This window comes from Platichthys flesus, chromosome 20 (assembly GCF_949316205.1).
Source record: "Platichthys flesus chromosome 20, fPlaFle2.1, whole genome shotgun sequence".
Taxonomy (NCBI): domain Eukaryota; kingdom Metazoa; phylum Chordata; class Actinopteri; order Pleuronectiformes; family Pleuronectidae; genus Platichthys; species Platichthys flesus.
In genome coordinates this window covers 12,080,835-12,097,272 of record NC_084964.1, presented here as the reverse complement: position 1 = coordinate 12,097,272, position 16,438 = coordinate 12,080,835, and the positions used below count along the sequence as shown (strand labels likewise).

At 44.0% G+C, this 16,438-nt stretch overlaps 1 protein-coding gene across 5 annotated transcripts in view; it reads left to right on the top strand.

Annotated features, from left to right (window-relative positions):
- LOC133975976 (calcium/calmodulin-dependent protein kinase type II subunit gamma-like) overlaps positions 1-15,325 on the top strand; it is a 31,236-nt gene extending 15,911 nt beyond the window's left edge. Inside the window, exons 11-23 of one of the 5 annotated variants that reach the window (XM_062414030.1) lie at positions 95-178; positions 799-841; positions 1,648-1,710; positions 4,374-4,414; positions 5,694-5,777; positions 7,647-7,691; positions 7,786-7,831; positions 8,050-8,130; positions 9,878-10,018; positions 11,536-11,611; positions 11,709-11,803; positions 12,272-12,508; positions 12,646-15,325. In XM_062414030.1, the coding sequence (XP_062270014.1) occupies positions 95-178; positions 799-841; positions 1,648-1,710; positions 4,374-4,414; positions 5,694-5,777; positions 7,647-7,691; positions 7,786-7,831; positions 8,050-8,130; positions 9,878-10,018; positions 11,536-11,611; positions 11,709-11,803; positions 12,272-12,504 (1,032 nt within the window). In that variant the 3' untranslated portion in view covers positions 12,505-12,508; positions 12,646-15,325. The remainder of the gene's footprint in view (positions 1-94; positions 179-798; positions 842-1,647; positions 1,711-4,373; positions 4,415-5,693; positions 5,778-7,646; positions 7,692-7,785; positions 7,832-8,049; positions 8,131-9,877; positions 10,019-11,535; positions 11,612-11,708; positions 11,804-12,271; positions 12,509-12,645) is intronic. The other 4 variants (XM_062414032.1, XM_062414031.1, XM_062414033.1 and 1 more) reach the window with 4 other exon arrangements.
- The last annotated feature ends 1,113 nt before the right edge of the window (positions 15,326-16,438 follow it).

The window sequence follows — 16,438 nt, the reverse complement described above, 5'->3', positions numbered from 1 at the left end:
TTATTGGAATTACACAAGAAGGTGTTGGCGGTTGCATAAATGAATCTGGGCATTAAAACACACTCACAAGAATTATTTCCTTTTCTTCCTACAGCACCGTTCTACAGTGGCATCCATGATGCACAGACAGGAAACTGTGGAGTGTCTCCGCAAGTTCAATGCTCGCCGAAAACTCAAGGTACTCAGTAAATCTGTTTTGTGACCTTCCTTCCTCCGCCTTGATTATTTTACTGGTTCCGCTCAATTCTTCTCCAAAGCCAGTTTTAAGATTTAAGCCTCATTCAATCACAGCACATTCTCAGTTGCTTCCAGAGCTGCTGTTGTGTTTTTTTTTTTTTCAATGATTTTTGTTTCCAAGTAACTGCTAACTTTGTCATCACCACCAAAGAACACCCTCCTATCAATTAATCCAATTAGACAATGAGGAAAAAATACAATCCTGTTGGAATGCATTTCTGCTCGGAGGTTAAGTTTCAGAGAGCTGCAAAAAAAATTCTTCAGGCGTCATGCGTCACTTCAGAGAAATGCATAGAGGAATACATTAAGGGACTCTTGTGCCACTCTCCAGTCATTTGTTACATAGGTGATTTTATATTGTATGACAAACTCAGATTTGACTGGATCGAGCTGTTGAAAACATCATCTCTCTGGTGCTGCTGTATAAACGGCGATTAATGATGTTACTGTCCCATTAGAAACGAATAGTGAGGGAAACTAAAATCCTGTTAAAATAAACCATAGTCTTGGCTCTGATTATACTTCCCTCACTTCTTTCTCCTCCTCCATCTCATCCTCCAGGGAGCCATTCTCACCACCATGCTGGTGTCCAGAAACTTCTCAGGTGGGTGTGCCCTTAGCCCTCCGCCTCCCACGCAGCACATGCTGAGGGAGAGATGGAAGGAGAGTGGATAGAGTCCTCTGCACCTATTTTAACCCCCTCACCACACACGCGCACACACATGCACTCACCCACTCATCCTCAAAATAACATTGTGTTTTTGTGTGCTCAGTAATTTACTTGCTTACAACATTATACTGAATTGAAAAACATGAAGTTCCTGCAAATCATGATAGTAATAATGTGTTAAAAATGATGGATTATGAGTGCCTTGATTCCTGACGTATATGATATTCTGTAATGTTCCAGATTATATGCGAGTTTTGTCCTTGTCAATGCTAATGTATCTCTCCTTGTGTGTTTGTGTGTGGGAGAGTGTGTGTGTGTGTGTGTGTGTGTGTATGTGTGTGTCCCTTTTCTTCTGCTGCCTGTGGAGCATTTGCATGAGAGAGGGAAACGTAGACTTTATGAGAATTTTATGTTGGGTGCAGGTGTAGTGTTATAAAAACAGACGACAGCCAATATTCTATGTTTTTAATCTCAATTTGCAGAGGGGGACTTGTTTTCGTTGAAACCTTGTTCTCAGCTCCACAGTAATTGGTCAGTCAATGGCTAAAAGGTTTCAAGCCTGGGCCTAGGAAACTTCAGGCGTGCCCATTTATGCTTCAGCGTTTATCTATCCAAGTGTATGATACATCTGCGCTGCAACCCGCACAGCCTGTAGGTTTCTAGGCCCCTGATTGAACAGCATGAGATAGACCTGCCTAATTTGCATAGCTCCTCCCAACTGTAGCATTTCTGTCCAATAGTGGGCCGGCAGCATACCAACTCTGCTGCTGCCGCCTCCTCCACGGCCTCACTGGCTCAGGAAGGTACGTCCCAGAGACACGCCCATCCACTTCCTCTCCACACACAACCACTTCTTTGATTCATAGTACAGGGTGGGCCCTCATTACCCCCTCATGACTCCTGCATGCAGCCTTTTCCATCATCCCCATCGACATTCACACATACATGCATAGTCTCACAAATCTGTTAATATAAGTTATTCTGAGGCTTTGCTGTAATGCAAAGATAGATTTTATGCACATAGTCGTTAACATCACCATCACTTAATGGTAATTCGTTTAGTTTATCTTGCACTTCAAAGTGCTTTATACATTCACACCTCACCACCACTCAACCTTGTAACCCCTCAACCTCATCCCCCAAATTACTCATGTCATCACTCTTAGCTAGCTCCATCCTGACTTCCAGCTGACCCCGTTTGCTCTGTGCTCTCTCCCCGGCCGGGGCTGCGACGGCACAGGGCGGACTGGGGCAGGGGATGAGGAGAGGCATGTATCCTGGGGGCGGGAACTGACAACGCAGGGGGCCGGCAAGAGCTGGGTTGGCGTGCTGCCATCGTCAGACCTGGGTCTGGTGGGAGGGAAGGGGAAATGCGGATGTTGAGGAGCTGTGGGAGAGGTTCAGACTGAGACGGAGGATGGGAGGGCTGCATTTGTTGCTGTTAGCGGAGCCGACTGTTTAAACCATCACTGTTGTGCAGCCTTCCTGTTCAATCCCTTGAGCTTAAAGGCATCCCCCGTCTCATCTACCCCTCCTGAGGTCTGTTTTAGTACTTTCAAAAATGTCTCAAAGGTAAGCCAACATGGCGGTAGATATGCCGCCACCTTTGTCATGTTGTAGGTGACAGATTCCATCAGGTCTTTCACCAGAGAGGGATGGATATCTCTGTTTTGAAAGTACTAAAACAGGGCTTAGCTCCCAAGCTGCTGGGTGGGAACAGGTGGTGAAGGTCGACGATTCCGCTGGTGGCTCCATGGATTGAGTAACTTCAGAAACAGTGCAGAGCAGACAAGTTTCTTGGTCACTTTTCCAGACAAGAGGATCTTCTTTGCTCTGTAGTGGATCTCTAAATAGGTAACTAGGATCTATGTGTAGGCAGGATAAAGGTAAAATGTGGTTGCTCATGCAGTGTGTGATTGGTGCGCTGAGAATCAGGGTGTCTGTGGCGGTTTGACTGTCAGCTGGAGCCCTCCAAATGCGGGCTTCCTCAGTGACACTGGACCAACTGGCCTATTTGTAAGTTTCTGTGAATATCGTGTTTGATCATCATCACTCCAAACTGGACTCCTCAGCTCAACTCCTTCCTAATCGTCCAGCTTTTGTTCGTTTTGTTTTAAATTAATTTGTTTAATCTTCTGATGATGTACCTCATCATTGCAAAAAATCCTGGCACTTTTCAATATAACTGCTTCCCTGCACTTTATCTGTATAGAGTATGGCTAAGGCAAGGCTTGGCAGTGTGCTCATGATGTTATTATAGCTAAATGTGACAGAAGTGTGCGTTAAAAGCATTCCTGTATGTCTCCAGAAAGGTGTCTGCCTTGCTGTGCCTCGCATGTGGGTGTCCTGTGTGGTTATATCCTATATAAAAAAAATATTATCCGGAGATGCACCTTCAGTTGCTGTCTAACTCATCCTTCCCAGATCATTGTATAGCTGTCACATTGCTTGAGCGGCACATCCCTCCCTGATGTGGGTCATCTTGACTTTATCCGCCCTGTCATGTGACACTGATGATCATTCCCTCTAATAGAGGGGGGAGGGTGATGTTTAGAGAGCATATGAACGTCGTGGTCCCATGCTGTCACGATTATTACCCTGATGACTGGTTGGGATAAGATTTAGCCAAATGAAACAATCGGCTCTCCTTTCCCTGGTTTTTGAATGAAATATTTTTTATCTTATAATTTTTTTTCCCCCTGCTGGATGCTGCATGGCCAGGCCAAGATAGAAGCTTCATATCAACACAACAACCGAGATTAAGGAGCATGAGTTGTCTCTTGATATTGCTTGCTGCTGTAAATGCTGTCCCCCTCTTCTCCACTCTCTTATACTGTAATACAGAGCTGCCTCTTTCAACCCCCCCCCCCCCCCCCCCCCCCTTTTCCACCTCTCATATGTCTTATTGGAAGGTAAGAAACACAAGACGCGATTTTTGGAACATGCGTGTCAGTAGAAAATTAACCGAAAAGGAAGCAACGCTGAGTTGAAAGCTCTAGGCCAAGAGGAAAGTGACTGGGGCCCTTAAAGGAAATCAATGATTTACATTAACCCAGCTCATCACTGTCAGTCCTGGCGGCAGTTTGAGTCTGACCATCACTCTCTTTTTTACATCTGCTAGGGGTCCTCCAGACAGGAAATGGATTGAGGAAGTTAACTTTGCTCTCAGGTTTCTGTTTTGTCCCCAGATGGCAATGAATTGATTATGATGTGAATGGGTTCTGCAGAGTGTAGCAACCTGTACGGCCAAGGAAAATAAATCCATTAAATGCGTGTTATTCTCAACAAGCATCTAGACTTGTCTTCGAGATTCAGCTATTGGGGTTTCATAGATTTGACGAAATGTCAATGCAGATTTTTCCTCATCTTTCTGGGTTTCTATAAGAACCGGGTGAAATTCTGTCATCAGCACTAAAACTCAATTGTCTACCCATCTCTCTCCTGGCTATCATCTCTTTCTTTACAGCATGCAAGAGTTTACTGAACAAGAAGTCAGATTCTGCTAAGGTAAGGTTGTCTCTCTAGCTCTCTGCCCTTGTTTGTTCTGATACATTGTGTCCTCTGTCTCCTTGGTTAGCTGACCCCCTTTTTCTACCTTCTGTTCTTTCTCTCTCTTGTCTTTGTATTATTTATTCTGTGCAACATAAAGCTGGCGATAAAACAACCATTAATTATTGCAATATCATTTTAGTCAATATTAATATAATAAAAGTCCAATATATATATAGCTTTATTGCTTATGCATTGCGGAAACACAGTGCAGGGTTGTTGAACATAATTCGTTTACCTCAGATTTTTTTAATTGTTTTTTAAACGTTTTATCTAGTGAGTCTTTAAACTTAAAGGAAAAACATAAATCCTCATTGATTATCTATATTGACTGATATCGACACTATCTTAACATTTTTGGCCACCATACCAGCCTTAGTGCAATATCGTGTTTGCACATTGGTGCTGTTTTTTATTTTGTTTGATAAAACTGTTATTTTATCCTTCAAATTTCCTGTTCATTCCATTCACTCAGGGTTTTTGTGGCATCTTCTTAGATCCCACAATTCTTGTAGTCCCAACCACAACTTTGAAAACCATATTTGCTGTCATTTTGTGTGTGTTACTAGAAGGTATCGTCACTAGACTGTCCCCTTATGAAACCATATTTAAATTAACTAGCATTTTATTTGGATCTGCACCAAATTTTACACACTAGAAGTCAGTCCCTTTAACATTACCTGATCCATACCATCCAGATCAGCCCCAACATTTTGGTGGGTTGTTCTTTGGTTCATTATTGCCACAAAATTTCATATAAATTGGTTTATAATTTGTTTTGGTAATCTGGCTGACAATCAAACAAATACACATAGAAACATAACCTCCTCTGTGGAGGTAATTATTCCTGTATTTGTTTTATTGTCTCACCTTTAAAGGGTCAGAGGTTTGCTGCCCTCCTTTCCGAGCAGGCTCCATCATTCTCTGCTACTATTAAGCATCTCTCTCCCCTACCCTCCTCCCTGCCCCCTGCCTCCCTCTCGTTCTCCCCTGCCCCAGGGGTCTCTCTGTGCAGTTAAGTGGCGGAGGCATAGAGGGTTAGTGAGGCAGTAAAAAGGATGATCTAGAGGCCATTCTCTGGCACTCACCCTCTCATTTACCCTGTTAGCTCTCAACAGCCTGCGAGCCTCGACCAACATTAGCTGACAGTCCCTAAAAGGCGTATAATGCTCATCTTTGTGTGTGTGCATGAGGGCGTGTGTGTAACGTATGTGTTCACTTTGCGTTCTCGTCCCAGCCTTCTACCAACAACAGTAAGAACAGTATAGTGAGCGCCATCAATGCCCTGAAAGACTCCAACATGGCAACCAACGCTACAATGGTACAGTAGGCCGCCTCAGAGTCGGCTTCCTGCCGTTTCACCTCACTCCCCACGCAGTAGTTTCATAGTAGCCCGTTGTGCCGCATCCTCCTTTGTCATAGTCGCTGCTTGTCATCCTTCATCTACCATCCAGGAGGTGTTGCACAATGACATCCCGGCAGTAGCCAGCCTCTGCCTGTTATACCCCCCGCCAAGGTGCACATGTGGTCCGGAGTTTTAAATCAAGCAGAAAATACACTTATTGGGAAATTATTCTAAATGCTTGTTATTAGGTTTTATCTTCACATGTGCACCTTTCAGATTCCTAAGGAGCATGACCTGTAGTGTGGCAGCACAGAGAACTGTAGAGTCCTGGATCGGAGAGTGAACACTGATATCGTCGTAGAGTTTAGTTTCATTGTTTAACATCTTCTTTGCTGTTATCTGTATATAATCTCTACCTACCCTGATTAACCAGCTATCCTCTAACTTTCTCACTGAAGTCAACACCGCTTTGCAACCCCCCATCCTAACATCTTGCTTTGTCATCCAGTTTCTTTAATCCACTTACGCACCCTCATCGGTTTTATCTTGCCATCATTAACAAACTTATCATGCCGCCAAATCTTTACCATTGTTCTCACACCCAGTTCCAGCATGTTTTGCTTTTAAGATGTTTTAGGAGCATGTGTAATGTATGACATCTCGTAGTGATGTGGTTGGGTAACACATTGCTGGTTTCGTTTGCCTCTCACTGGGTGGTGCTGGACCCCAAAAGTAGGCCATGGCTAGAGATTGGGGAGGAGGGATGATTTGGACTGAAGACGTCACATTGGTGTCTCAGAAACTAGGAATATGAGTTTGCACTATATGAAATAATTGTGTAATTATTAAACATCCCATAGATCAGTTGCTGATTTAAAATACCTGTTCGGTCCAGCCCAGGATAAAAAAACATAGCTGAAAAGTAACTGAATTTAATTATAATCTCATTAAAGTGAGGGTTGGTAATTTGCATCTGAAACACCTTTTATTTATTTAATTTCTCTTCACGTCTCGATAGCCGTCAATAGATAGTCACCTGATAAAAAAGCTATTGTCAGGCAGTCGCAGCCCTGTTAAGTTTGGGTCAAATTAAATGGTTGGCTTGTGTACCCGTCTGTCACTAACTGACCTGCCTGCTTGCGCACACCCCACCTTTGTGTCTCACTGCACATGACTGGTCTATAAAACCAGGGAGACAATTGACAAATATTAGGGAGCGAGATACGGAAAAGTCGACTTCTCGCGGTTGTCAGGCACGTTCATGAGTTTTGGTGGCATAGTACTGAAGAGAGGGCTGATGGTATTCCAAGATAACCAATCCTGTAATTTAGCTAAAACAATTATGTAAAACAATTTTACCTTTATGATCCTAATTCCAGTGAGACAATCAAGTCAATCAACAGAAAAGTGATCAGCACCAATCTTGATAAGCAATTCATTATAATCAGCTTCTGGAATGTAAATATCCGCCAGTACTCTTAATGCTCTTTTGGGGCTTCTAATCAGTAAAGATGCGCAAATGTAATATATCAACTATGGCTTCAGAAATTTAATATTTCCACTTTTTCTGGCATTTTCTAGACTAAACAATAAATATATTCATTGAGGAAATAGCTGTGGTTGAAATAATCATTAGTTGCCGCCATAAATTATGATATCGATTCCATTCTCAGGCCTTGCCTTGACAGTGCTTTAATGTTTAATGGCTAAATCTACTACTAGATAGCAGTGTTGGGCTGTGATGCCATTGCTGAGGTAAGATCAGGGGCCCAGGCTGTAGCCAGTTGAGAGGCACTCGTTCCAGCTTCTAATGTGCCGGACTAACTGTTCTGTTCTGCATCACAGGAATCGCAGAGCACAGTGGTGCACAATCCTCCCGATGGAGTTAAGGTGAGACATGTGCTCTGTGTGCATGAAACACAACAGTGTCACCCAGCTGTGTGATTTCAATTTCGCTAACTTTGTGTTCATCTCCGCTCTTCAGGGATCAACAGAGAGCAACGCCACCAACGACGAGGAGGAAATGAAAGGTAGGAAAGGTGCTCAAGTGTTTTAGTTCCCTTTCCCTGTTCTTATCCGCTCTCTCTTTCTCTGTCTCCCATCTATTGAAGTGTGTGTATTTGACTGTAGTGACTGGCAGGTGTGCAGAGATGCAACGCGTGTCTCTCACAGTCTTGACCGTGTGCTTGTGGTGTGTGTATGTGTGTATTTACCGTGTGTCTGGCTGCGTTCTGTGTGTGTGTTCTAGCGGACAGTTCGGCGCTGAGTCAGAGCAGTGCCACAGATGAGATGCCCCCACTTCTGCCCTCACCTCAAAGCTCACCTGCCAGTAAGTTAATCAATGGCAACCAGAAGCTGTGTGGTTGCCCCTGGCAAGGACCTAACACCAACCCCCCAACTCCCCCCCACCCTTGGCTTTGTGTACTGGCAATAACGTCTCACATCTCTGAACTTCCTCACTCTGATCCACCAAGCTTTTTTTTAGGGTTCCCACGGGTTTTGTAACACTGTTTTTTTCTTCTGATTTTATATTTTATTTACTACACTAACACTAATCCAGGAAATTCTTTAGATATATTTTGATATTCTTGTTGATTTATTTAAAGGATCGTTCTGGTTTATTTAAACTTAGATTTATATATATATATATATATATATATATATTATACTATCTTTTTAGATAGTTCATATTATAACAATAACATTTGATTCACTCTGTTAATTGATAACTATTCATTTCTTCAGAAGTGTCTTTAATTTATTTTTGGTTTTCAAAGGAATAGGTGCATATTTGAACCCATTTTAAGATACATATGACTTTCTTTGACTGCAGTGTTATCACACCTAATCGTCGTACAAGTTTTAATGAACCAGAATTTTCCTTTACCAGGGAGGTTTTATTGGAATACATTTGACGACTGGGTGTAGTAATTTCCTGCTGTGTTTGTCTATTGTTCTGTACGTTGTCTGCTCACCTCTGCAGTTCAAGACTGCACCTTCAATGTCTCATTTCTCTTCTCACAACAAAACTTTAAAAAGACAGAAGGGACTTTCAGGTCACAGTCACTCTGACCTAACTATTGAAAGTCATACAAAAACTTGTGATCCCCCCCCCCCCCCCCCCCCCCCCCACTGTGGGAACCCTGAAATTATATGCAAGTGTGTGTGTGTGTGTGAGAGAGTGTGTCTCTTGGTGATTATGGCATCTATCCCCTTGTCCTCCTAATGAGACAGCTCCAGCTGGTGAAAGCCTTGCGTACCTTGCAGCTGTCTGTCCTAAACTGGCCTCTTGACACGACCCTGGAACCATGCACAACCATAGAGCGCCATGTTTCTCTTTGTCCCCACGTTTCTCCACCATTCTCCTCCTCCAACCCTCTACTCTCCGTCACGTTCTTTAATCCTCTCTCTGTTTTATTCTCCATTTCCCTCTTGATCCCACTTCTCTCGCCCTTATGTCTCCCCTCACAGATCTTCCTCCCTCTACTCTCTAATCTTTTCCTCTCGTCTCTTGACCTCTTGTCTTCGCGCTGCCGCTCTCCTCAGACACACCTGTGCTTAAGGACAGTCTGATCTCCTTTTTTTTTTCCTAATCTCCACTCTCCCTCCTTCCTTCCCACATGCTAAGTTCCCTCACTGGCATAACATGAGCTAATAACAAGCAATGGCTTCGATCCATTTCGTTGCCGGGTGCCGCAGTTTGTCAGAGGAGGCTTTGTTAATGTATTGGAGCATTAAGAGTTGCGTAGACGTGAGCAGGGCAGGCAGTTAAATGACTTCCACATCACACAGCATCACGATCAGAGCTGCACTGATTTTGCTCCCGGCTGCCATACCGTCCTCCTCCTCCCCGTCTGCATGTCTGCCATAACTCCAACTCTGCGTGTTCATTTTTCACTCATTTAACTTAGGACTAACCACACGTCAGCATAGTCTCCTCTTCAGCTTCTGTTTTGCTGCATGAGCTGTGTGCATGTTCCCGTGTGCAGATGATCACATGTGCATTTCTGACTCCTTGCCCATCCAATCCATCCATGTTGTTTTGTGTTTTGTTGACCATCCATTGTGTGTTTCAGTTCCTCCGCATGACGTAAAGCGCATGGCATGGAACAGCACAGGCAACAGCTCCTGCCCCGAGTCTGAGCTCTCACAGTCCTCCATGCCTGCCGCTCCAATAGGGAGCATGACTGTCTCTGCTAAAAGCAACAATAAGCAGAGTAAGAGCACATCTGAACTAACCGACCTCAGCTTTCCCTGCCCTCTACTCGCTGAAGCTGTTGCACGCCAAAAACTCACATTTTTCAAATGGCAATTTTCTCAGTAAGAAAGCAGGCAGTGGCGATGACGGCGATCTTTAAATGTCATCTAGTCAGGTGAAGGATCTTCTGAGGAAGAAAGAACAGAGACGCTTAATTTCAGCTTGTGTTCTCCGGTTTAATTAGAGATGAAGCAGATCACGTCATGTATCACACAGTGGGGTTCACACCATAGACTGTATAAAAGATGGACGACATGACGGCTCCCTAAAAGTGAAGCCAAAGCATCTCGATCACCACTTGGGGGCTGGCTGCAGTTTCCTATTTCTTATCTAGACTGGTGGCCCTTCCGTTACACTTCTCATGATAATGTAGAGATCTCTTAAGCACTATCTACCTCACTATTCACTGATGTGCTTTTGCTATCATCCATCAAGTTGTTACCATCCACACATAGTTTCAGCTGCAGTTGTGTGCCTACCAAGTAGCATAGGATGCATTTCTCTCTCATGTGAATATCTCTCATGTCAGTTTTTACTCTATGTACCTGTCACTCAGAATCAGTTGGGCTTGACAGAGACGTTTGTTTCAAATACATTTCAAATGATTGAAGATTTGCTATTTTAGGTATTTCGTAATACACTGCGGTATCTCCAGGTGTTCATTTTTCCAGAACCTTCGGTTTAAATTATGAAATGTCATAAAAACATCAGACGAAACAGCCGAGACTGACTCACGATTGGTCGAGTCTGTGTGTCGGCTGCACTTTGATCCCGTGCCAAATGCACAATATGGCAGTGTTTGTGTCCAGGATATTTCAGATTCATTTTCTGGAGGAAGCGGCGCTGGGTCATCCATCTTTAGTTACAGTCTATGGTTCATACACGTTCAGGTGTTGAAACGGTTAATTTAAACTTGCAGCAAGACATGAACAAGCTTTCAATCGCAACTTGTGGTCTTCCTCAGTGGACAAGATAAGACATGTTTGCTCATGAAAATAAGCCCCTTGTCAATATGTATGAAACTTTCCTCGTGTTCTAACAGTTGGTCGAAACAGGAGATGAGGTTGAAATTTCTGGATAAAGCTTGAAGGTCGACCTTGATTTACAAGGTTGTTGTTGCTCAAACTGAGCCCAGGGTCCAAATGAGAGGATTTCTTGTTTTTGTTTTGAAGGCAGTCTGTGTGTTCACACAACAGAGTGCAGTGTTCCGTCAGTTTCTGTGTCGATCAGAAGGTGAGAAGCTCAGTGACAGACGGGGTCAAGTCGCAGTGAGGGAGCTGTTATGGTTCCACTGATGAGGTTAAAGACGAGTGTGGAGCCGTAGCCACAGATGGAGAGAGAGCCCGAGGGAAGGCAGGAGCTGAAGTGATGAGAGAAAATGTCATCAAGCAAAACCACCACATAGTTAATTGTTCTTTCACCTTCGAAATGGCTCCTCGTCGTTCACCATCTGTCTCCTCCCTGTTCTGTCTGTAGCCCGTAAACAGGAGATCATCAAGATAACCGAGCAGCTGATTGAAGCGATCAACAATGGAGATTTCGATGCCTACACGTCAGTACCACTGCAACATGCTTTTCTCATAATTTATTTTACTGCTTCCTCTTTTCTGCTCTTGCACTTTCTCATCCTCTTTTCTTTTGTTTCTCAGGAGGATCTGTGACCCTGGACTCACCTCTTTTGAACCCGAGGCCCTGGGGAACCTGGTGGAAGGGATGGACTTTCACAAGTTCTATTTTGAAAACTGTGAGTCTGTTGCACACAAACAGTTCAGCCGCATGAAAACATTTTAATGAGGATGAAATAACTGCAGGGTTGGGTTTGCTCTCAGGTGAAAAGAAGAATGGAAAAATGGATTCACTTTTCTGTGTATTTGTCATTTGTATATTCGGTTAGAAATATTCCAGTGTGGTAAATTGATATGGGATATGTTTTGGAAAAAGCTAGTGAAGGTACATATTATTATTTTCATTATGGATTCATCTTTGTTGAGTCATTGTTTCATCTCTGAAATATCAGAAGTTTGTGAAAAAACATCTTGTAGTTCCAAACCCAAAGATATTCAGTTATCATCCCAAATGTCTCTCCTTGGCAGCCATTGATGCATTTTGAAGTTATTCATCACTTGAAACTGGTATCTGTTCAAATTCTTAAAGTAATAAATTTGACTTTAATCAAATTTTTTCTCTCCATTTGTCTGTTTGTTATCTCCAGTGCTGAGCAAGAACAGCAAGCCCGTGCACACCACCCTGCTCAACCCGCACGTGCACCTGATCGGCGAGGACGCGGCGTGCATCGCCTACATCCGGCTCACACAGTTTGTGGACACCACGGGCCACCCCCGCTCCAGCCAATCAGAGGAGACCCGGGTGTGGCATCGTCGCGAGGGCAAGTGGCTCAATGTCCACTTCCACTGCTCAGGAGCACCTGCTGCACCACTCCAGTGATCAGGTACACAAACACACACACAAAAGTAAAATCATTTTGCTATCAGATTCATATTAAAAGAATTTCAGAGGCATTGTCTTGCCAAAAAATAACAACTCATTTATTCCTCTTCTTCACCCCCACCTCCCCCCCACCCCCAGTGGTCCTGAGCCTCCAGTCTACTGGAGTGTGTGTTTTGGGGGGCAGTTTTTTTCAGCGAGCGTGTTTATGAGGCACGTCCTCTGCGTGGATTGGCTTGTGCCAGGAGCCCGGCCGGGCGAGAACGCACCCCTCTCCACGATACCAACCAATCCTGTCCCTCCTTTGACCTGCTGGGGGCCGGCTGAACACAAGACACCGCCCCCATGGGATGATGCATGCATCTGGCGCCTGATTGGAGGGCGCGTCTTTGCCCTCTATCCCTCCCCTGGCAGCCATCTTTTTTCTGCCCGCGCGAGATGAGACGTCCCGGGGGAGGAGAGGATTTACAGTTGAACTTGTGACAGTTTATGAGTATGAGTTATGAATATACTGTGTAAATTATGACTAGATGTACCAGAAACCACCAAAACCCAACCAAGCATTTATATTCACTATCTAATAAGGGAGGAACAGAGAGGACTGGGAAGTTAGCAGCTGAGATATTGGACACATTTTTTGGCATTCTAGGGATAACCGGGTAGAAAGTGTTGTGCTCGTCACCCGGACGTTGATGTAAAGATGTAGGGCAATTTTCCCCAACTGAATTAAAGAAGGGGAAAAGAATCAAGTTGTCTCAGTCAGAGAACTTGGTGACGAGGGAAACTTGATATCAAAAACAAGAAGCACCAAAGTGTAGAACTTTAGGCTTTTTATGTGTTTTCGTTTTTTGTGTGATTGTTTTTTTTCCGACAGAACGGGAAAAAAAAACACGTGTTGTCGTGGGATCGGGGCGGGGGCGTCTGATTTGAGGTTCCGTGTTTTTGTTGTGTTTTTAACGTCTTGTTCTCTTTTCGTTCCTGTGAGTAACCAGAGCCTTTTTTTTTTTGTTTTGTTTTGTTTTGTTGTCTTGGTCTTGATTGATCTGACATTCGAGGCTCCTTTTTTAAAAAGAGGGATTTTACTGTGCAAGTTTAATGCTAACCTGTGCGTTCTGTTGTGTCCGTTTGCATCGTGGAGGGAGAGCGTGGGCCAGCGAAGGCGTCTGCGTTTTGCACATTTGCCGCCTCTCCCTCGCTCCCCCCCTCCTGCTCTCTCCCCCTTTTCCCCGCTCTTAAACCACCTTCCCTCCTGCTCTTTTTCTCTGCTTTCTGCAAGGGCCTGGTGTGTTTATAATCACTGTGTAAATACAGTGTATGTATAGATATATGTAGAAAAGTGTAATATATGTACATCTATGAGACACTCATCCTGTGCATCTGGGTGTAGGAATCACTCATGACCTCTGTGACCCCCGAGCTCCATTTAACTCACAGATTTCAAATCTCTGTTATTTTTTTTCCCTAAAAATACTTCCTTAAGAAATCAGTAGCTCTGGATGTTTTTAACGATAAACATGAAACACACACTCCTTTAAGGGACCGGCTCGAGTCCCAAGACGCTGAGACTGTTTTTTAAAGATGGGGAATAAAAGAAGAATGAGATTAGTTTGACCCCCTCTGCCCAAAAGGTTTAAAGATGAAAACCTGCATCATAGCTTTCTTAACTCTCTGATCCCACAATGCTGTGAGCCGTCTCTTCATATCATATGCACGCACACACACTCAGACAGTCACACACACACGCCTGGTGGTGTGTCTAGGCTTTGTAACATATCTGCACCACTACTGTGCGACCAGGGCACCACCCTTGCTGTGCTGCTTTATTGTCTCCATCCATCAGCGACACTTGTATCTTAAATCCCTCCCTCTCTTTTCTCCCTCCACCTGATATCTACATCCCCGTTGTACCCACAAGTCCCTGCTCTTGAGATGTTTAGTTGTACCTCTCTGTTGTTTCTCTGTTTCCCGTGTTACTGGTTTGACTTTTCTTTTCAAATTTTTAATTTTATTACTATGATTATGTCGTTGTCGTCGCTGTTGCTGTTGACTTGTCGTTTTGGTAATTTGCCGATCTGCCAAGCTGGAGTTCTGCACTCTCCCTCAAACACCGGAATTTTAGGATAAACAAAACATTTTAGAAAAAGGGAAAAGAGGGAGAAAACATAGACAACACAAAATTTTACAGATTTGAAGGATCCTTGATTGATCAGGACTAAATTATTTATTAATGTATTCTACCCTCGGTGGTTTTAAATCGTGCCTGCTCAGTTGAGAGGAGTGTTGAAAGCCAGAGAGAGAGAGAAAGCGTTGGTGTGGGTGTGCAGGTTTCTGTGACCTCCACTGTCGAACCGGAGCGGGAGACCTAGTTATATGCATGTTTCAGTTACGCATTTCTACCATGTACCTACCTGAATAAGGATGGAGAGCTAGTGTTAATATATGATATTTGCATCTTTTGAAACAAGAATTTCCTCCATCCAGAATGTTGAATAGGTGACATGAAAAACAAACAAAAAAAAAAGGCAAAATTACAAAAAAATATATTAAAACAAACGGATTCAGGAGCCGTAGCTTGGTATGAGGCCCTTGATGTTAGCGTTTTCCCTGCGTTGTAATGATATACTATTGGGCTGCGCTTTCTCCCCCAGCCTTCACATGGATGCTGGAGTTTTTTTGCATGATCATGATGTACAATGAAATACAACCATGAATTGACGACTATCAAGTGTTTGTCTGAGTGTTAGTTGGTCTTCATCATAGCTTTGTTATTCTTCGAACTTGGATCTTGAAAGTATTTAATAAAAATACTATTTCAGCACTGGTTTGTCTCCTTCGACTCGTTCATTTCTGTAAGAGTCCAATCCCCACGTGTTGTCACGCCGTAAAATTTGTTTTCCTTCCCCAGCAAATATCTTATTGGAAAGGTATCTAATCACAGATCTATGCTTACCCAAGGTGCTTTTTCACACCACGGCCTCTGAACCAATGGTCTTTCCCACTTGTCTGCAGCCTCATAGCTGTTTGATTCTCTGTGCATTTATTTTTTTTTACTTCCTCAGCCTGGATTTGTTAGCGTGTTTCTTCGGAAGACTCGCCCTGAAATCGCCAAATTTGGAGCCGGTAGAGACGTTACAGATTATGTAACACTGCAACATTGATTAGTCATGCTGAATATCCGCTCAGTGTCCAATTTTAGGAGAGGAAACTATTCTGCGTTGGGTGACGTTCAGAAGGAAGTTAAAACAAAACCACAACGTGTTTGTGTGGCTGGCCCCGGCTGTGTCGACACCACCCAGCACTGCAGCTGTCGTGACTTGCCCTCCGCGCTCATTTGTCCTCACATAACCACGTCACATTAACCCCGATGGACAAACTGCAGAGGAAAACTCATCACTGCTGTCCGACCACCAGCCTGTGCAACCTTCCCTCCCTCCACCTCTGACTCTTCTGTCTTCCACTGCTCTTATTGTAGCCGCAGTGCACACAGCCAAGAGTTGAGTAATGCCACAGCCTTATTTAAAAAGGGTTTCTGCTGTTATTTATGATGGTCCCAGTTATTTTAAGGTGTGTGTGTGTGTGTGTGTGTGTGTGTGTGTGTGTGTGTGTGTGTGTGTGTGTGTGTGTGTGTGTGTGTGTGTGTGTGTGTGTGTGTGTGTGTGTGTGTGTGTGTGTGTGTGTGTGTGTGTGTGTGTGTGTGTGTGTGTGTGTGTGTGTGTGTGTGTGTGTGTGTGTGTGTGTGTGTGTGTGTGTGTGTGTGTGTGCGTGCGTGCGCGCGCGCCAGATGTAGGACAGCTCCCCCCTGGTTGCGCTGCCCTGTGTGATTTATGAGGAAAGCACAGCAGCAGAAGCTCATTTACTTTCTCAAAGACGCAGGGAAAAGGGGGAAACTGTTAAGGGGGCGTGTCTCGCTCTATCTGACCCCCGACTTTTCAGT